The 18,082-nt window shown below is 36.5% G+C and overlaps 1 protein-coding gene across 1 annotated transcript; it reads right to left on the bottom strand.

Moving 5' to 3' along the window:
* Positions 1–11,370: 11,370 nt before the first annotated feature.
* Positions 11,371–12,333, bottom strand: LOC101702415 (olfactory receptor 10AG1). The gene has a single exon (XM_004869908.1). It carries the CDS (start codon positions 12,331–12,333, stop codon positions 11,371–11,373), a length of 963 nt encoding a protein of 320 aa, XP_004869965.1.
* Between the last annotated feature and the right edge of the window lie 5,749 nt (positions 12,334–18,082).

Here is an 18,082-nt window from a genome sequence, read left to right as displayed (position 1 = left end):
GGTTTATACCCTGTTTGCCCCCTCAGCTCCAGAGAACAATAGAGCAATAAGTTAGACTTATGTTACTCAGTCTGCACCCGATATTAGGAGAAAATTACAAAATTTGAAGGGATCTCAAGGAATGAACACACCTCAGCTGTTAGAAGTAGCTCACAAGGTGTTTGAGAAAAGGTATTCAGATAAACAAAAATTGCCCATAGTAGTGGCAGAAAGATCAGCTAGGAAACCAGAAAAGGTCTTGGAAGCTGCTATCAGAGAGGATCCCTGTGTGACACAACCCCAGGAATCCCTAAGGGCAGGTGCCTAGAAAGCCAGGAAGTCATCCGCCATTGGGCAGATATCAATTTGCCTATTGCAAGGAGGAAGGGCACTGGACAAATGAATGTCCCCACAGGCCCTCTGCCAATATCCCTCCACATATCTGAGGGAAAGGAAGATTCAGGCTGAGGGGGCTGAGGCTCTTTCTCTCTTGGCCCCTGGGAGGCCACATTACATGTTGAAGTAGGGGGCCAACTGGTCCGTTTCCTGATGGACACTGGTGTGGAGAGGTCAGTGTTAAAAAATATTATGAAATGCTTTCATCAAAAACCATCCCCACGTTGAGGGCCATGGGAGAGTCCCAAACTGCCATACTGGACTAGGCATTTGCCTTGCTGGGATGAGACCTCCACAATACCCCATCTCTCAGAAGGCCAGACAGGATAGCCCCTCACATTGAGAGCATGATGGACTTAGGCATATGAAGTCCCTATCTGTCTGCATGGGACACCCTGTTCCTGCCTGTAGCAAAACTACAGACATCAGAACACAAGCAGTTTCAGGACTTGAGAAAAGCTAACCAATGTGTGGTAAAGCTGCATCCTATTCTCCTCAAACCCTATACCCTCTTGAGTTTGCTGTCTCCTGAGCACCAAGTGTATACTCTGCTAGGTTTAAAGGATGCGTTTTTCAGTGAGCCCCTTGACCCAGCTACCCAGCCTGTTGTCACCTTCCAGTGGACTGACCCTGTTTCCAGGGACTCATGCCAGCTCACCTTGACCTGGCTTCCTCAAGGATTCAAACATACACCCACCCTATTCAGTGAAGTCTGGTCAGTGGGGGATTCAGGGGAGGAGGCCCACAAAATGCTGAAAAAGTTTCTCCTTGGAGCAGCCTGAATGGGATGTAAATTCTTCAGGGGGGAAACAGGCTTTCATCACTTTTTAACAGAACTTATTGAATGGGATTTGAGCAGCAGTTTCTAAACTCATAAATCTCAAAAACCAATAATATAAAATGGGGACCAGAGAAGACCCCTGCTGCATTCCTGGAGAGCCTCATAATACTTTTGTATGACTTATACATAATTAAGTGATAAAATAGCCCATTTCCAGTGCTTGTTTGACCTGTTAATCATGGAGTATCTTTATGCATCTTATGTATTTGATATTTTGTATAATTTAACACACTTTCATAAAACTTTATTTTGCAGTGCTGGTAATCAAACCCAGGCCCTTGCATATGCCAGGAAACCATTTGACGCCTGAGGTACATCACTAGACCATTTACCTGAATATCATATCCTCATGCTTCCAAAGTAAGAGCCCTTCCCATAGTTACTATGAGCAGTCCATCTAAACCAGGGATTTCTTTTGCTTTGACTGTTTCCCCAGGACTGAGTTATATGATGGCTCACTAGTAAATGAGTTAAATTTAATTCCTGTGTATTTCAATTAGTGCATCAGGAAGTGATCCCATTCTATAGGAATATTTGCACCAAGGGTGAGGAAGTAGCGAGGCCTTTATTTAACAGTGGTGTTTATTGGAATGTGCAGATCTGAGTTTATAGGTAAGGCAAGTGATGCTAAACTCGAGTAACACTACAGTGACAGAAGTGTTTCCTTGATAAAAATAGACAAATTCTAGAAAGGCATACATTATTAGAGCCAGGTTACAGTCCAGCCTAATGAGTTAGCTTGGCAGTGACTTTGGCTGATGAGAGACTTGTTCTTCCCAGGGGTGGCTCTTGGGCAGCAAGGCCAAATGACAAGCAGGACCTACATAACCCTGTGCCTGTAGGATTCCTCAGAGGCTGTTGTGAGAGGAGTTAGAGTCACATTTCCTGGGCCTTCTCTGATCTTTGGAAGGTGGAGGTTGGCAGGCGGGTCACACTGGCATAGGTGGACACATCTCCTCCTTGGTCCTCGTGTGCAATGCACACCTTTTGTGTGTTCTCCACTTACCAAGTGACCCGATGTGCAAGACATGATAACACATTCATATATCCAGTCAGTTGCTGTGTTTAAATGTTGTAATCATATTTTCTGAACATACTTGTACTTTTTAATATTCTGATCTTGAACCAAAATAAAACCATAAACCCATTTGAGTATTAAATTTATAAAGAAAGCATTTAGTTGTACATCTTTTGATGTAAAAGTCTTTATTTCATCCATTTTCTAAGCAATGCACAATTATTCATACCAGCTTTTACAACATAATTTTAGAATCCTCAATAAGTTACTGGCAAACATAATACAGAGGGTCATCAAGAAGGTCATACACCCTGACAGAGTTGGATTTATCCCAGGGATGGAAGGATGGTTCAACATATGTAAATCAATATACGTAATACACTATATTAACAAAGCCAAGAACAGAAACCATACGATCATCTCAATAGATGCAGAAAACTCATTCAACAAATTTCAACACCCATTCATGATAAAAACTCTGCAAAATATTGGAATAGAAGGTCTTTATCTCAACTTGATAATGGCTATCTAAGAAAAACCAACAGCCAACATCATACTTAATGTTCAAAAACTGAAAACCTTCAAGCTAAAATAAGGAACAAGACAAGGATGCCCACTATCAACATGCCTGTTCAATATAGCTTTGGAAACATTAGCCACAGCAATAAAACAAGAGAAATAAATAAAAGCAATAAAGACAGAAAAGGAAGAATTTAAACTGTCATTATTTGCTGACCATATAATACTCCACATAGAAGGCCCCCCCAAAAAAACCTGTGCCAAAAGACTTCTAGGCTTAATTGACAGATTCTGTAGAGTAGCTGGATATAAGGTAAACTCTCAAAAATCAATAGCCTTCTTGTACACAAATAACAGACTCACTGAGAGAGAAATTAGGGAAACAATCCCTTTCAGAATAACACCCCAAAAGATGAAATATCTAGGAATCAGTCTAATGAAGGAAGCAAAAGACCTCTACATTGAGAACTACAACACTAAAAAAGAGATTGAAGAGGATATAAGAAAATGGAAAGACATCCTTTGTTCCTGGTTAGGAAGAGAATATAGTGAAAATGGCCATATTTCCAATACTGCTATGTAGATTCATTGCAATCCCTATTGAAATCTCAACAGTATATTTTCACAGAAATAGAGAAAAAAACCTCAAAACTTCATTTGGAACTAGAAGAGACCTAGAATAGCAAAAGCAATTTTAGGCAACAAAGTCATTGCAGGGGGTATCACAATCCCCAACTTGAAACTATACTACAAAGCTACAGTGATAAAAACAGCATGGTACTGGCAAAGGAACAGGCCCAAAGGGTCAATGGAATAGATTAGAAGATGCAGAAACAACCCCAGACCTACTCAGCTACCTCATCTTTGTCAAAGGAGCCAAGTATCCTCAGTGGAGGAAAGATAGCCTCTTTAATAAATAGTGTTGGAAAAACCAGATTTCAACTTTCTAAAACTAGACCCCTATCTTCCACCATGCACTAAATTAAAATCCACGTGAATTAAAGATCTAAATAGTAAAACAGAAACAGCAAACTTACTGGAAGATAAGTAAGGTAGGACTCTCAAAGACATTGACATAGAAAATCCTTTATGAACAAATGCAAATTAGCCCAGGAAGTAGCACAAAGAGTCAACAACTGGGATCTCATCTTATTAAAAAGCTTCTGGGGTGCAAGAGAAACCACCAACAGAGCTAACAGACAACCTACAATGTGAGAAAAAAGTTCTAGCAGCCATTACTCAGACAAAGGTCTACTGTTTAGAATATATAAAGAACTGAAAAAGAGAGACCCCCAAATATAAAGACCCAATACAAAAATGGGCATCTGAAAGAACAGACATTTCTCAAACAAAGAAGTAAAGGCAGCAAATAAACATATGAAAAAATGTTCAAAATCACTGGTCATTTGAGAGATGTAGATGAAAACAACACTGAGATTCCACCTCTCCCCAGAAAGAATGGCTGTAATCATGAAATCATCCGGCAACAAATGCTGGCGGGGCTGTGGGGAGAAAGATAACCTTCTCCATTGTTAATGGGAGTGCAGACTGGTGCAACCACTGTGGAAATCAGTATGGAGATACCTCAAAGAACTAGGACTGGAAGTCCCATTTGACCCAGCTATTCTCCTACTGGGTATCTTCCCCAAAGAATTAAAAGGATCATACCACAGTGATATATGTGCCCCCATGTTTATAGCATCACAATTTGTCATAACTAAAGCTCAGAAACAGCCAAAGTGCACATCAGCTGGAGACTGGATAAGGAAGGTGTATTTTTTTAATAAAATGGAATACTACTCAGCCATAAAGAATGAGAAACTAGAGGCATTAATAGCTAAGTTAATGCACATTGAGGCCATATTCTTAAGTGAAATTAATAGGATACACATGTGTAAATACCCAATAGTTTCTCCGGTGTGAGAAAATAAAAGTGTACCTAAGGATCAAAATGTATAATTGATATTGTATAATAGGAAGCAAAAGTGTAAAGCAGTAGGGAAGTGGGAGTGGTAGGGAAAATAAAAGAAGGGAAGAGGAGAAATATGAGAAAAATTAAAAAATGGAAACAAAGTCTTTGTAAATAAGGAAGGGTGGAGGGGGTGAAGGGAGGGCAGGGTAATTGGGAGAAAATAAGAACCAAGCTACATTGTGTAAAGGTACAAGATCCCAATGACGAATGTAACTGTATTGTTTACCTATAATGTACCAATACAATTAATGGAAAAATAAGTAAATAATAATGAAAAATTCTGACAACTTGGAAATAAATAAGAAGAGATCTCACTTGTTGACTTTGCTAGTTTAGGTGAAACTGAAGTTTGGTTCATGAAATCTTTTGCAATGCCAATGTGTTAAGGAGTTCTACCTAACCTTTATTCCAGTCAGGTTAATATTTCTCTTTTTATATTTAGATCTTTAATCCATTTTGATTTTAGTTTAGTGCATGGTGAGAGATATAGGTCTAGTTTTAATCTTTGGCAGGTTGAAACCCAATTTGCCCAGCATCATTTATTAAAGGAGTTATCTTTCCTCCAGTGAGGGTGTTTGGTTTCTTTGTCAAAGATGAGGTGGCTTAGTGTGTCTGGAGTTGTTTCTGCATCTTCTAATCTGTTCCACTGATCCTCACGTTTGTTTCTTTGCTGGTAGCATGCTGTTTTTATCACATTAGCTTTGTGCTATACTTTCAACTTGGGGATTGTGATACCTCTACTTTATCTTTGTTGCCTAGAATTGCTTTTGTTGTATGATTTATAATTGATTGAATAATTTATTAATTTGAAATTTATAATTTTGTTTTACATTTGGATGGATAGAAATTTTAGTGATTTGGTTAAATGTTGTTCTGAATTCAAAATAAATAAATAAGCCTACTTAGACTTTTTCCTGACTCTTTCCTATGTTGTCATTTACAATCTTCTTTCCCATTTTATTTATAACCTTAAGATCAAAAGAATTCATCCTTTATCCACATACAAGGCATGTATTACAAGTATGTAACAAACTAATTTTGTCAGAAATGTCGTTATTTTTGGAAAGGTCATTATTGATAATGTCTAATTTGTAATTAGTGCATTCCTGGAAGAAGTGTGTATATCATCACCACCAAGAAGTTGCACACACATGCACACACACACAGAAACACAATTTTCCAGGGGAGAAATAAAACATAAAATCGACACATTATTCCCTAAAATGAAAAAAAATTCCCCTGCATGGTGTACAAAGTTTGTTATTCAGCATGATAATTAGTTATTATCTAGAACCATACTCCAGTATGTAATTCCTACATTGTTTTATTACAGTAAATTTAAAATCAGGATTAGTGTGTTGACTAAATAATTTCAACCATTATATCTACTGAAAACATTGAAATGTCTTCCATGCAGTGGACCAAATTACTGTGAGACAGTGGTGAATTTTTTTTCTCCATTCCAGGGTTCGCACTCAGAGCTTTGTGGTTGCCAGGCAGGTGCTGTGCCAATGAGTCCCATTGCCACCTGAGAATTTCTCACTGTTATGCATTTTTGTGAAATGAATGATTTATTCAGAAATATAAAGCATTTCCTTATGTTTAACAACAATTTCGTTTCTTGTTATCTTGATCTTAGTGAGATGTGTGAATTTGTGAGATTTGATATTTATTATCTTGACCTACATATGCTATAACCATTACAATAGACAGCTCACTGTAATTCTGTGATGATTAAATTAAGAAAATTGTCTACCTACATATATTGATGTATCTATTTACCTGTCAGCAAATCTATCTGCCCATCCATCCATCCTTCTAGCCAGCCACCCATTTGTTCTCTCTTTGAAGAAACTGACACATAAGAGGAAAGTTCCAATGATTACTTTCAAAAACCAGTTTTAATTCTCTCAATACTTTTTCTTATTCTTGGGTTATAATGGTTATTATATATAATGTATAATATTTGTTACATAAAATATTCTAAAACTTTTTATAGAACACAGACACTTTTCACAAATATGATAAACCTCCCAGGGCATTTGTTATTTTACACAGGAGAGAGCTGAGGTGTAGAGTGTGAATCCAAGAGGTGAAGGTACCCAATTGTAACCCAAGATGCTCACTCCAAAGCATTTTTAGACATTAGCTTTGCATAAGACAGATTTTTATTATTAGGTCCACATTTTGTTTTGGGCTTATTTTTTATTGAGGCTCAGAGTAATATGACAAGGCCATTTGCTAATATTCTACATTGTGAGTGACACTTGAGATGCATTACTGAGGGGCACATGTGCTTTCCCCTCTATCTGTGATTTTGCTTGCAGATGCACAAAGCTGAGTCATGGCACCATACAGCCCTTCCAGCAACTGCAGAAGATACTGACAAAGGAAGGAGCTGTTTTCAAATGGCCCAGGTGAATAGTTTTATTGATAGAACATAAATATTTGACATGCTTGTCATGCCACTACTAATAATTCAAAGATTTTAAACATGCCATTTGCAAAGGACATCTACAGAATAATGAACAAAGTTAATACCACTGCAATTATTTTTGTAAGTAATAATAATACTAATACTAATAATAGAAATACTATTAGTGCTAATATGAACAGATGTTTTCAAATTTCTAATATATGTGTGTGTAGATAGATATATAGACAGATTATACCACAAAAATTTTGTGTACTAATGTACTTATTTTATAGACATATTTCTAAGAAATTATTCACCTGATTGTCAAGTCTAATAAGTCTGCCATCTTATGGGTGCATTGCTAGTCTGAGATCTGGGGGATCATCTGGTTTAGTTCCAATATGGTCACAAAGGTGTCAAGCCACTGCTTGCATGGATGTGTTTACAGCTCGCCTGGCCTGAGACCCGGCAGAATCCCCTGCCTCAGTTCACATCCAGACAGAATCCAAGCTGGAGTTCTGTTTTGCACATGGCCAGGTGAAGAGTCCTCTCCTGTGCAGGTGAGGAGCAGACTCCTCTGTGCCCACCACAGCTGATTGCATAGTGCTCTGCTACAGGAGCTAGGGCAATACGCTGTCCTCAGTGTAGTCATGGAAACCTTCATTTGACTAGAAAACACCTTCAGAAGAACCCCACAGTGATGACTGCCCAAACATCTGGATGCCTCTGGTCAGGTCCACACGTAAATTTAACCAGTGCAGTAAGCAGTGTGCTGTGTGTCACATTCACACTTCTTTTTCTCCTCTTATGGACAGGGCCTTACTATGGAATGTGAGGTGTCCCCACACTTGAGACTCTCAGCCTCCACAGTCACGGGACTGTGATACTTGGTATTGCTCTGCTCCACATTTCCTCTTTCTTTTTTCTTCCTTGTTTACCTCCCTAGGGCCAGCCCTTAAAGTCATTTTGCTTCTCTTTTTAGGGCTCATATGAGGAGGTTGGGCCAACCTGCATAATCTCCCTGTGGCAAAGATTAAAATGCTCATGAGATCTGCAGTGCCCCTGGGCCACACAGTGAAGTGTGTTCAGTGTTCAGAGGTGACAGGGAGTGGAGGCTGGTGAGTCTGAGGACTCAGGCTGCAAATCCCAGCACCCGAGTGGGGAGGAGACTCACGTACATGGTGAGCTTCTGTCAACTGTAATGTGGAACACGTGGGTACTAATAAAGAAAATATGGAAAGCACTCTTCTTGCTTCTCTGAAGAAAACACAAATAAACCTTATAACAAAGTAACAAGAGAATAACAATAGTTAATGTACTGAGTATCATGACCTTAAAGGAATGGCCAAAATGTTATCAGAGCACAAATCATAGACATAGATGTAGACACAGACATGGACAAAAACAGACAAAATTGAAGAAACAAATAAAAGGACAAAGCTTTCTGTTTAATGAACAAAACAAGCTGGTAGTATAAATAAGACAATTTATCATATATCTGTAAGTACTTTACAAACAACAGAATAGATAATTTGGGAAATTATTTAAAATGCTCTCTACTTTCTATGTATCTATTTTCAATTATGATATATTTTAATAATTCATATAAAAGAAACCATGTGGTATTTAAGCTTGTGTGTCTGACTTTTTTCACTTATGTTCTCAAGTTGCATTTGTTTGCCTAAAAATGCTTCAATTTTTTCTTTCTTTATTGCAGAGTAGTACTCCATTGCTTATAAACACCACATTTTCTTTATCCATTCTTCTGTTGATGGACATATAGGCTATTTCCAAGATCCAGCTATTATAAATTGTGTTCCCATAAACATGGGTATGCATTTTGATCCTTAGTTACACTTTTAGTTTTTCACACCAGAGAAATTATTCAGTATTTACAATGTGAAACAGGATGTAAAGGTCTAAAAGAGTAAGGGAAATTGGAGGGATAGGAGAAAGGAAAGGAGGGGAAAGAAAAAATATGAGAAAAGGAAAAAGTGAAAGCAAAGTCTTTGTAAATAGGGAAGGGAGGAAGGAGTGAAAGGAGGACAGGGAAAGGGGGAAAATAAGAACCAAGATATGCCATGTAAAGGATCAAGTTCCATATCATAGATATAAGTGTATTGTACACCTAAAATGTACTAATAAACTTAATGTAGAAAAACAACAATGACAAAAATCATGGGTATGCAAGTATCCCTGTAATATGATAGGAAGATATGTAGAATGGGAACTGCTCGGTCAAATGGAATTTCTACTTTTAGATTTGAAGAACCTCTACACTGGTTTCAGTAGTGGTTGTAGCAGTTTGTATTCCCATTAGATTATATCACTAGTTGACATAAATTATTATTCCCTGAGGAGGTGTATGACATCACATCACTTGCCATTGCTTGATAAAACTTTCCTCACTCAAACAATACTGTGTTCAGGTTTAATGATAATTTTACATATTTTATCTCTTTATTTCAAAAATATCTTATAGCATGGATATCTTATAAGAGGGATAAAATTATTGCATTCTTGAATTGTAAAAATTGAGAACATGCAAATGAGTTGTTTTATTTTCCAACTTAATTGATATTAAAGACTATCATTTTCTTCAGAATAGCACTCTATGGTTATATCAAAGAATTGAAGTACAATGTTTTTCCAATTTGTATCTATCCTAGGTAAGGGTCTTTACCCAAAAATGATCCTATATGTTACCAAGAAAAAGTACTTTAACACTATCTTACTAATTGTAAATATTCATGGTAAAAAAGGTAAATAATGTTTAACTACTCAAGACTTTCTTGAAAAAGGAGATTAAAATTCAGGTATCTGAATCATTGAACAGCCCTATAGACACAATACTGTGAATTTTATAAATTTTATAAATTCATAAATTTCACTTTATATATTTCAGAAAATAACAACAAATGTAAGCATTTCCACCATAGTGACTGCCTTTATCATCACACTGCTCACTAGCATAATCTTTCTCAGCTGCCAGATGCCAAATACTTCATGTACATAAAACACTGTGTGATAAGATTTTCATGAAGAAAACATATGAATAAAATGTAATATCACATGTTAAGAGAAAACGCAAATGGGAAAAGAAAAGAAAAAATTCAACTAAGTTCAGAAGGAAAGCTATGATTGCCCTTATCACCTGCACTGTATATGTGTTTACAGTCAGAGTTAAAGCCACAGATTGGAATAACCATCATATGAAATTCACCAACAAAAATGTCTTAAAGTGGCTCATGTTTTCGAGACCCTTTTACTTGAAGGTGGGAGATTCAAGATTCTATTGAGTCATGCTCATTTTCCATAATTTTATATAATTTAGCTGTAGTTACAATAAATAATTTGAGGTAAAGAAATGCAATGAGCCTATGAGAACTTCATGTAATCCTGGAAATAATTTCCAAAAATTTCCTATTTACGATTATGTATAGGTATAAAAATGTCTACATATTTGTGCTGTGGTTAAGAGAGATTAGATAATTAAAGAGATTAATTGGAGCCATAATAGAAAGGAGATTATATGTACAAAGTAAAAACCATGTTAGTCAAGCAAGAGTGTTGTCTTATATCATGAGTCTTCCCAGAAAATTATTAGGGAGAGGGCTAAGAGATGTGACCTATTATTCTGGTATCAATAGAAAAGAATTACGTAGTCCTACAGAATTAGTTAAATAAATAAATTCTAATGCTGATTCTGCAAAATCTCTCAGTTTATTAAGGGTTCATTTGGGTGTCAAGTCATTATAAGCATTAATTATTAAACTACTATTGGTAACTACCACTATATGCTGTATAGACTAAAAGAAAATGTCAGCAAATACAACTACTGTATGGGTATTTAGTAAAATAATATCCATTAAATTAAACCCACAAGGGCCGGGGATTTAGCTCAGTGGTTTCACTGCCTGCTGCACAAGCACAAGGACCCAAGTTCAATCCCCAGTACCAAAAATAAATAAATTAATTAATTAATTAATTAAACCCACAAGGCAGCATTTTGAATTTATGTATTTGCAGGGTAAAGGCAATACAAATTAAAATTTAGTTTACTATGTTTAGGCATGGCTTACTGAAGATAGGTGAATGAATGGGTCTACTCTACTTCCAAGCACAGTACATTGCAAGCCAATATATAAATGTAATAAAAACACATTAACTTCTCAAAGGGAGACTGTAGAGTGTTGGAAAGTTTCTCTGACAGCTATATTACCAGAACATCAAGGACAACCATGGCTCTGTGTTTGAAGAAATAATTTTTTCAGTGCTGCAATGACCTCCTTATTCCTGAGGCTGTATATCATGGGGTTGATCAAGGGTGTCAGGATAGTGTAGAAGAGGGACAGTAGTTTGTCAGTTCCTGCAGAATGGCTGGACTTTGGCCTTAGGTAGGTGATGGTAGCAGATCCAAGAAATAGCACCACCACCAGCAGGTGGGAAGAGCATGTGGAGAAGGCCTTGGTCCGTGCTTGCACTGTTGGCAAACTCAGAACAGTGGAAATGATTTTACTATAAGAGCCAAGGATCACCATGAAAGAGACAGCCGCAAACAACATAACTACCACATAGACAGACACCTCATGAGCAGAAGTGTCCCCGCAGGCCAGCTTGAGAATGGGGGGTATGTCACAGAAGAAGTGGGGGATTTGGTTGGACTTACAGAAATGCAGAGAGAATATCTGGCACGTTTGCCCTATCTGGACTGGGACTCCACCCAGCCAGGAGCCGGCTGCCAGTTGAGCACACTTCTTTGGGTTCATGAGCAGAGGATAGTGCAGAGGGTGACAGATGGCCATGTAGCGGTCATAGGACATCACAGCCAGTAAGAAGCACTCAGTGGTTCCCAGTATAAAGAGGAAACACAATTGTGTGGCACAGCCCAGCACAGAAATATTTCTCTTTTGTGTCCAAAGGTTGAAGAGCATCCTAGGAAGAGTGACTGAAACATAGCAGATTTCCAAAGAAGACAAATTTGCCAGGAAAAAATACATGGGTCTCTGTAGTGCAGGGTCTATGATTGTTATTATGATTATGAGGCCATTTCCAATTAGGATAATCAAGTAAATGATGGTGAACATCCCGGACAGAAATCCCTGGAGGTTTGGAAGGTCAGAAAACCCCAGCAGGATAAAGTGCCTCACCATGGAAACATTGCTTCCTGCATTTATCTCTTCATGTGTCATCTGTGGAAATAATCAGAAGCTCAAGTAATTTAATCACCTTTAAATTTATTTAATCATTTTTAATATAAAAAGTTATTTTCCTCTTTCCCTATTCCCTATTCCTATTTCCCTATTTCCCCTTTATTTTTTATTAATAAATACATATACAAGATATTATTTTCCCTTCAAAGAGAAATTATATTTGTTAATGAGGTACATTATTTTAAATGTTACTCTTACTTGAACTCCCCAAAGCTCAAGCTCTGAATGACAACAAACTCTGAAGTGTAGCAATGATTAAATTCATTGATTTACCATGATGTTCTCACTTATCAAAGTCCCTATCATTTTCATTCAAAATTAATTCTATTGTTTAAGTAAATATTCTCATGAAATACAGACTAGCTCTTAGAGTTTAGTACAGTTATATTTTATTTTGTTACTTCCTATATTCTATTCATATTTTTATTCAGGTTTTGCTTTCCATATGACATGTTTCTTTATTATCAAGAAATCATAATATACTAACCATAAAATATGGAATATTATTGAGCATTCTAATTTAAATTGCACTTTAAAGTAAGATCTATAAAATTAGCAATTGTAAGCTTTATCATAATTTTTCATTGAGAGGAATGAACTTGCTTCCTTTTGGGCAAAGCTCGGACTTTAAAAGGTACAGCTAACATCTATGACTAAGGAAGTAACTAATTAGAATGTGCAGATTTGTTTGTTTGTTTATTTTTCATACCGGGGATCAAACTGGATTCCTCGTGCTTGGTGTAGCAAGTGGCAAAACCACTGAGCTAAATCCCCGGCCCAGAATATGCAGATTTGAATTGTGCATTTATGGTATGGAAGGAGCAATGACCAACATTCATCTCCATGATTGCCCTACATCACTCAGGTCTTCACTGACTGAGTTGTTTTTCCTTGACATTATTTGTTCCATTCATTCCTTAATGTATGTATATGTGATTTTTTACATGTTTGACTCTATTAAAATGTGATTATTTATCTTAATATATTCTTTCCTTATTGTTATAGTTGCACTATACATTTCTGTTGGTATTTTCTACATTTTGCATGCAATTCAGTATTTCACAAAATTGGATTCCCTAATTTTATATATAAATTATAAATGAGTGAAATTGGTTGCATAACCGGACTGTCCCCAGGGTACACACCAGTCCCTTGGCAATATGCAGATCTCACCACCAGACAGGGATTGAATAGAACTTCCTGTGTGACTCTGGTTTTTGCTCAGGATGTGCAGTTAGACTCAGGGTATTTGGCAACTACTGTGATTTCATCACTTTGGCAGCAGTAGCAGTTCATCTCATTGTTTCTGTTATGTACTGGATCACATCCTTGTTCTGTGTTATTTGAAAAGCAAAGGAGGCTAAATCACCACACAGAAGAGACTCAATAACCCTAAGCTGAGACTCATGCTTAGTGTGGACCATGATCAAAATGAGAGTTTAGGTCGGGGATTTAGCTCAGTGGTTCTGGTGCCTGCCTTGCAAGCACAAGGTCCCAAGTTTGATCCCCGGTACCAAAACAAAACAAAACAAAACAAAACAAAACAAAACAGAACAAAAAAACACAAAATGTGAGTTTAGAAAGTACATAGAATCAGGTTCTGGGTGCATTGGGCACATCTGTGACCCAGCACTCTGGGATTCTGAGGAGGAAGGTCTCGAGTAAAACCAAGAAACATAGGGAGAGCCTATCTGAAAATAAAAAATAAATAAATACAGGGCTGCATAAAAACCCTGGATTCGGTCTCCACTATTATACAAAAATCACACACACACACACACACACACACACACACACTCGTAAATGGAAAAATAACAGTGCATGAACCACAGGGCATTCTAAATATTTTCTGAAAATGAAAGGAAAGTTATACATAAATTCCTTTCATCATCTACAGAATTCCAGACAAAGCATTAAGGTATATCTCAAAGAGTGCTTAAAATATTTAAATAAACTTTCATAATTATATACTTCCCTTGAAATGTAATGTTTGAGACCCTAAAGCTACCACAACTTGATATCACATGAGAGAGACAAGAACACTGGAGGGGAGCCTGTGAGGTTGATGAATGGATACAAAGCTCCAGTCTGAGTGAGTAACTATGCTCTGCTGCTACTTGAAATGAAAATAGAGAACATGCTAGTATAATGTTATGTTAAAAAAGCAAAGTAAATGAGTGATTTTGAAGATTTTCACCAAAAAAACTATATTCAAGGGTTAAATTTATTCTGAATTCAGAATGACAAAATGTATACATGAATGCAAACATCACATGTCAGAATATAAATACAGTAACATACATAATATATATGTGTATATATATGTATATATATACATATATGTACATATATATACACATATGTGTATATATATGTGTATATATATGTGTGTGTGTATATATATGTATATATATATCAGCAAAAAGAAAAAGAAAAAATTGGTGGCACATTCTGCCAAAAACTAGTTCTGTAACAAAATTTTTATGATGGTCAGAAATTAGTATGTGATTTAGACATTAGTAGGATATGACTTCAAGTTAAAACAAAAGTATGATGTTTTTTATTATATTATCCTCCATACTATAATGATATTTCATTCATTTCCTATTTATTCAAAATAGACACTCATCCAGGAACAGTATGCAAAACAACCAAGGAAACCTTTTGATACAGAATCTCATTTCAATGATGCCCATTCAGTATCTTGCTCATTAATTACATAAAGTTGAATCCTATGGAGATAACACTCCAGGACTTGTTACAGACACAATGCTTAAGTATACACTTACACATAGTAATCATTTAATAAATAGTAAGAATTACAATGCTAACAGTGACAAAATCATAGTATTTAATCTATGAGTTCATTATGGAAAAAAGTATTTTTTATTTTGACCTTATTTCATCTTTTCATAATTAAAGCTAGAAAAGCACAAGGTCTATCTGAATTAGTGATTCACAACTTAATATAGTAAAATTATGTCCAAAAATGTTTGTGTAAGTATGGGTTATTTCCAAGAGCTAAAGATACACATACTTATAGAATTTAATTTTCCTTAGATGGAAGGAGCTCATGCTTAGCTGTTTTGGATCAAGGTTAAATATAATATTTACCTTTATTGGCTGCATAAGAGATGAGAGAAGAAGAAGAAAGTTTTATTTCAAGGCTAGGTAATGTATTTAAAGCAGAAGTAAATGATCAGTTCAAACACGTTCTTTCATCAGAACTAATAATGCTCTTTAGAACTAAATATTTTTCACCCTGGGAATGAGCTCCTTTCTCAAGTAAACTTCTAATTGAGCTAACCATTATGCCTGATTCCCAAGGAACTACGGACAGCACCAAAAACCCTCTGTGGCCATGCTGCTTCCATAAGTTAGCAGAAATGCATCTTTTTAAATAACCATTACAAACCATGAGCATTGCTAACATCAGAACATTATAATTATCATACCAAATGAGATGTTCTTTAAAAGATGCATGCACAGCATGTGTTGGACTAGAAAGTTCATTTTTCTACCATCCGTCATTGAGATGTAAGATTTCTAGGGCTTTCAGATGATGGCTGCAATAACTTCACTACAAGTATTCCTTCACCAGCTACACACTTACTAGGCCAACCTCATCATACCTTCCACTGAAAATGGGATGGGAGACTGGGTAATGAAATAGGACCTCTTTCCTATTTCTTTTGAGGAGTAAAAAGAGGCAAAGGCATGCAGTATTTCTAGACACAAATCCTCATGTAAAATAGAATTAAAAGAGTTCACCAAGCTGAAAGAGAGGCTGAAAATCTAATTTCCAGCTGAATTGCCCTGTGACTAGCTATGAGACTCTATTTTTATCATTAACAGCCTTTGGTAATCAAAACATAAAATTGCAAGTAGTGACCTGAACTGGATCTGGTGGGAGAGGGAAGGAAGGCAAAAAGAGAAAAGAAAGTAAAATGGATCAAGATGTGATATGTGTGTGCACCAATTCCCCATGATGAATATGTTTATGATGATATATCACAAACACAAATTAAGAAAAGTTTATTTAATAAGTGGCCTTTGACCTCGTCTTTGACAAAGGAGCCAACCATCCTCATTGGAGGAAAGACAGACTATTTAATAAATGGTCCTGGAAAAATTGGATTTCAACCTGCAAAAGATTAAAACTAGACCCATATATCACCAAGCACTAAACTAAGATTGAAGTGGATTAAAGATCTGAATATTAAAACAGAAGCAGTAAACTAGCTGGATGATAAGTTCAGTAGAACTCTTGAAGACAGTGGCATAGGAAAAGACTTTATGAACAAAACCTCAGGAACATGGGAACTAGCACAAAGAATCAACAACTGGGATCTCATCTTATGAAAAAGCTTCTGCACTGCAAGCAAAACTACCAACAGAGCTAAGAGAAACCTACAATGTGGGAAAAAAAATTTTAGCAGCTGTACCTCAGACAAAAGATTACTTTCTAGAATATATAAAGAATTGAAAAAAATCAGACCCCTCAAATTCAAAGGCCCAATACAAAAATGGTCATCTGAAATGAATAGACATGACTCAGAGAAAAAACTAAAAGCATCAAATAAACATAGGAAAAAATGTTTAACATTCTGGTCATTCAAGAGATGCAGATGAAAACAACACTGAGATTCCACCTCAGCCCAGAAAGAATGGCTGCTATCAAGAAATCAACCAATAACCAATGCTGGTGGGAGTGTGGGGAGAAAGGAACCCTTCACTGTTGGTGGGAGTGTAGACTGGTGCAACTACTGTGGAAATCAGTATGGAGATACCTCAAAGAACTAGGACTAGAGGTCCCATTTGACCCATCTATTCCCCTGCTGGGTATCTTCCCAAAAGAATTAAAAGAATCATACCACAGTGATATATGTGCACCCATGTTTATAGTGGCATAGCTTGTAACAGCTAAAGCTTGGAAACAGACCGAGTGCTAATCAACTGGAAACTGGATAAAGAAGGTGTTGGGTTTTTTTTATAAATTAGAGTACTACTCAGCCATAAAGTATGAGAAACTACAGACATTTATAGCTAAATGGATGCATATTGAGGTCATACTCTTAAGTGAAATAAATAGGAAACACATGTGTAAATACTGAATCATTTCTCTAGTGTCAGAAACTGAAAGTGTAAATAAGGATCAAAATTATTAAAACAAATAATTGATAGTTTGATAAAAGAAGAAAAGGTCATATGGGATAGGTGACGTGGGAGGGGAAGGGGTGAAGGAAAGAAGGGAAAGGAAGAATTATGAGAAAAGGAAAAAATGGAAACAGTCTTTGTAAATAGGGAAGGGTGAAGGGGGACTAAGAAGGTATGGGGAAATAAGAAAAATAAGAACCTAGATACATCTTGTAAAGGTACAACCACCCAATGATAAATGTAAACATATTGTTTACTTGAAATGTACCAATAAATGAATTTCAGCAAAAAAAAAAAAAAGAAGTGGTCTTTGGTCCCCATATGCAGCTCCTTTTCAGTGGTGTAAAAGTTTCCTCATGGGTATGGAGGTGAGGGGGTGTGGCAGTCAAGCATGAGCACTGAGCTCTCTGCATCTGTGGGTGAGGAAATTGATCTAGTTTGAAAAAAAAAATGGGTCACTTTATGTCTAACAATTTTGTCAAAAATAATGGCAATCTTGGGGGGGGGCAATGACATTACAATAAAAACACCTGGAAGATATGTGTATGGCTCCAGGGAAAATGCATTAGCA

Source organism: Heterocephalus glaber, unplaced genomic scaffold (assembly GCF_053883595.1).
Source record: "Heterocephalus glaber isolate CG9 unplaced genomic scaffold, H.glaber_assembly_v1.0 deba00001805, whole genome shotgun sequence".
Classification (NCBI taxonomy): domain Eukaryota; kingdom Metazoa; phylum Chordata; class Mammalia; order Rodentia; family Bathyergidae; genus Heterocephalus; species Heterocephalus glaber.
This window is presented reverse-complemented; position numbering and strand designations above follow the sequence as displayed.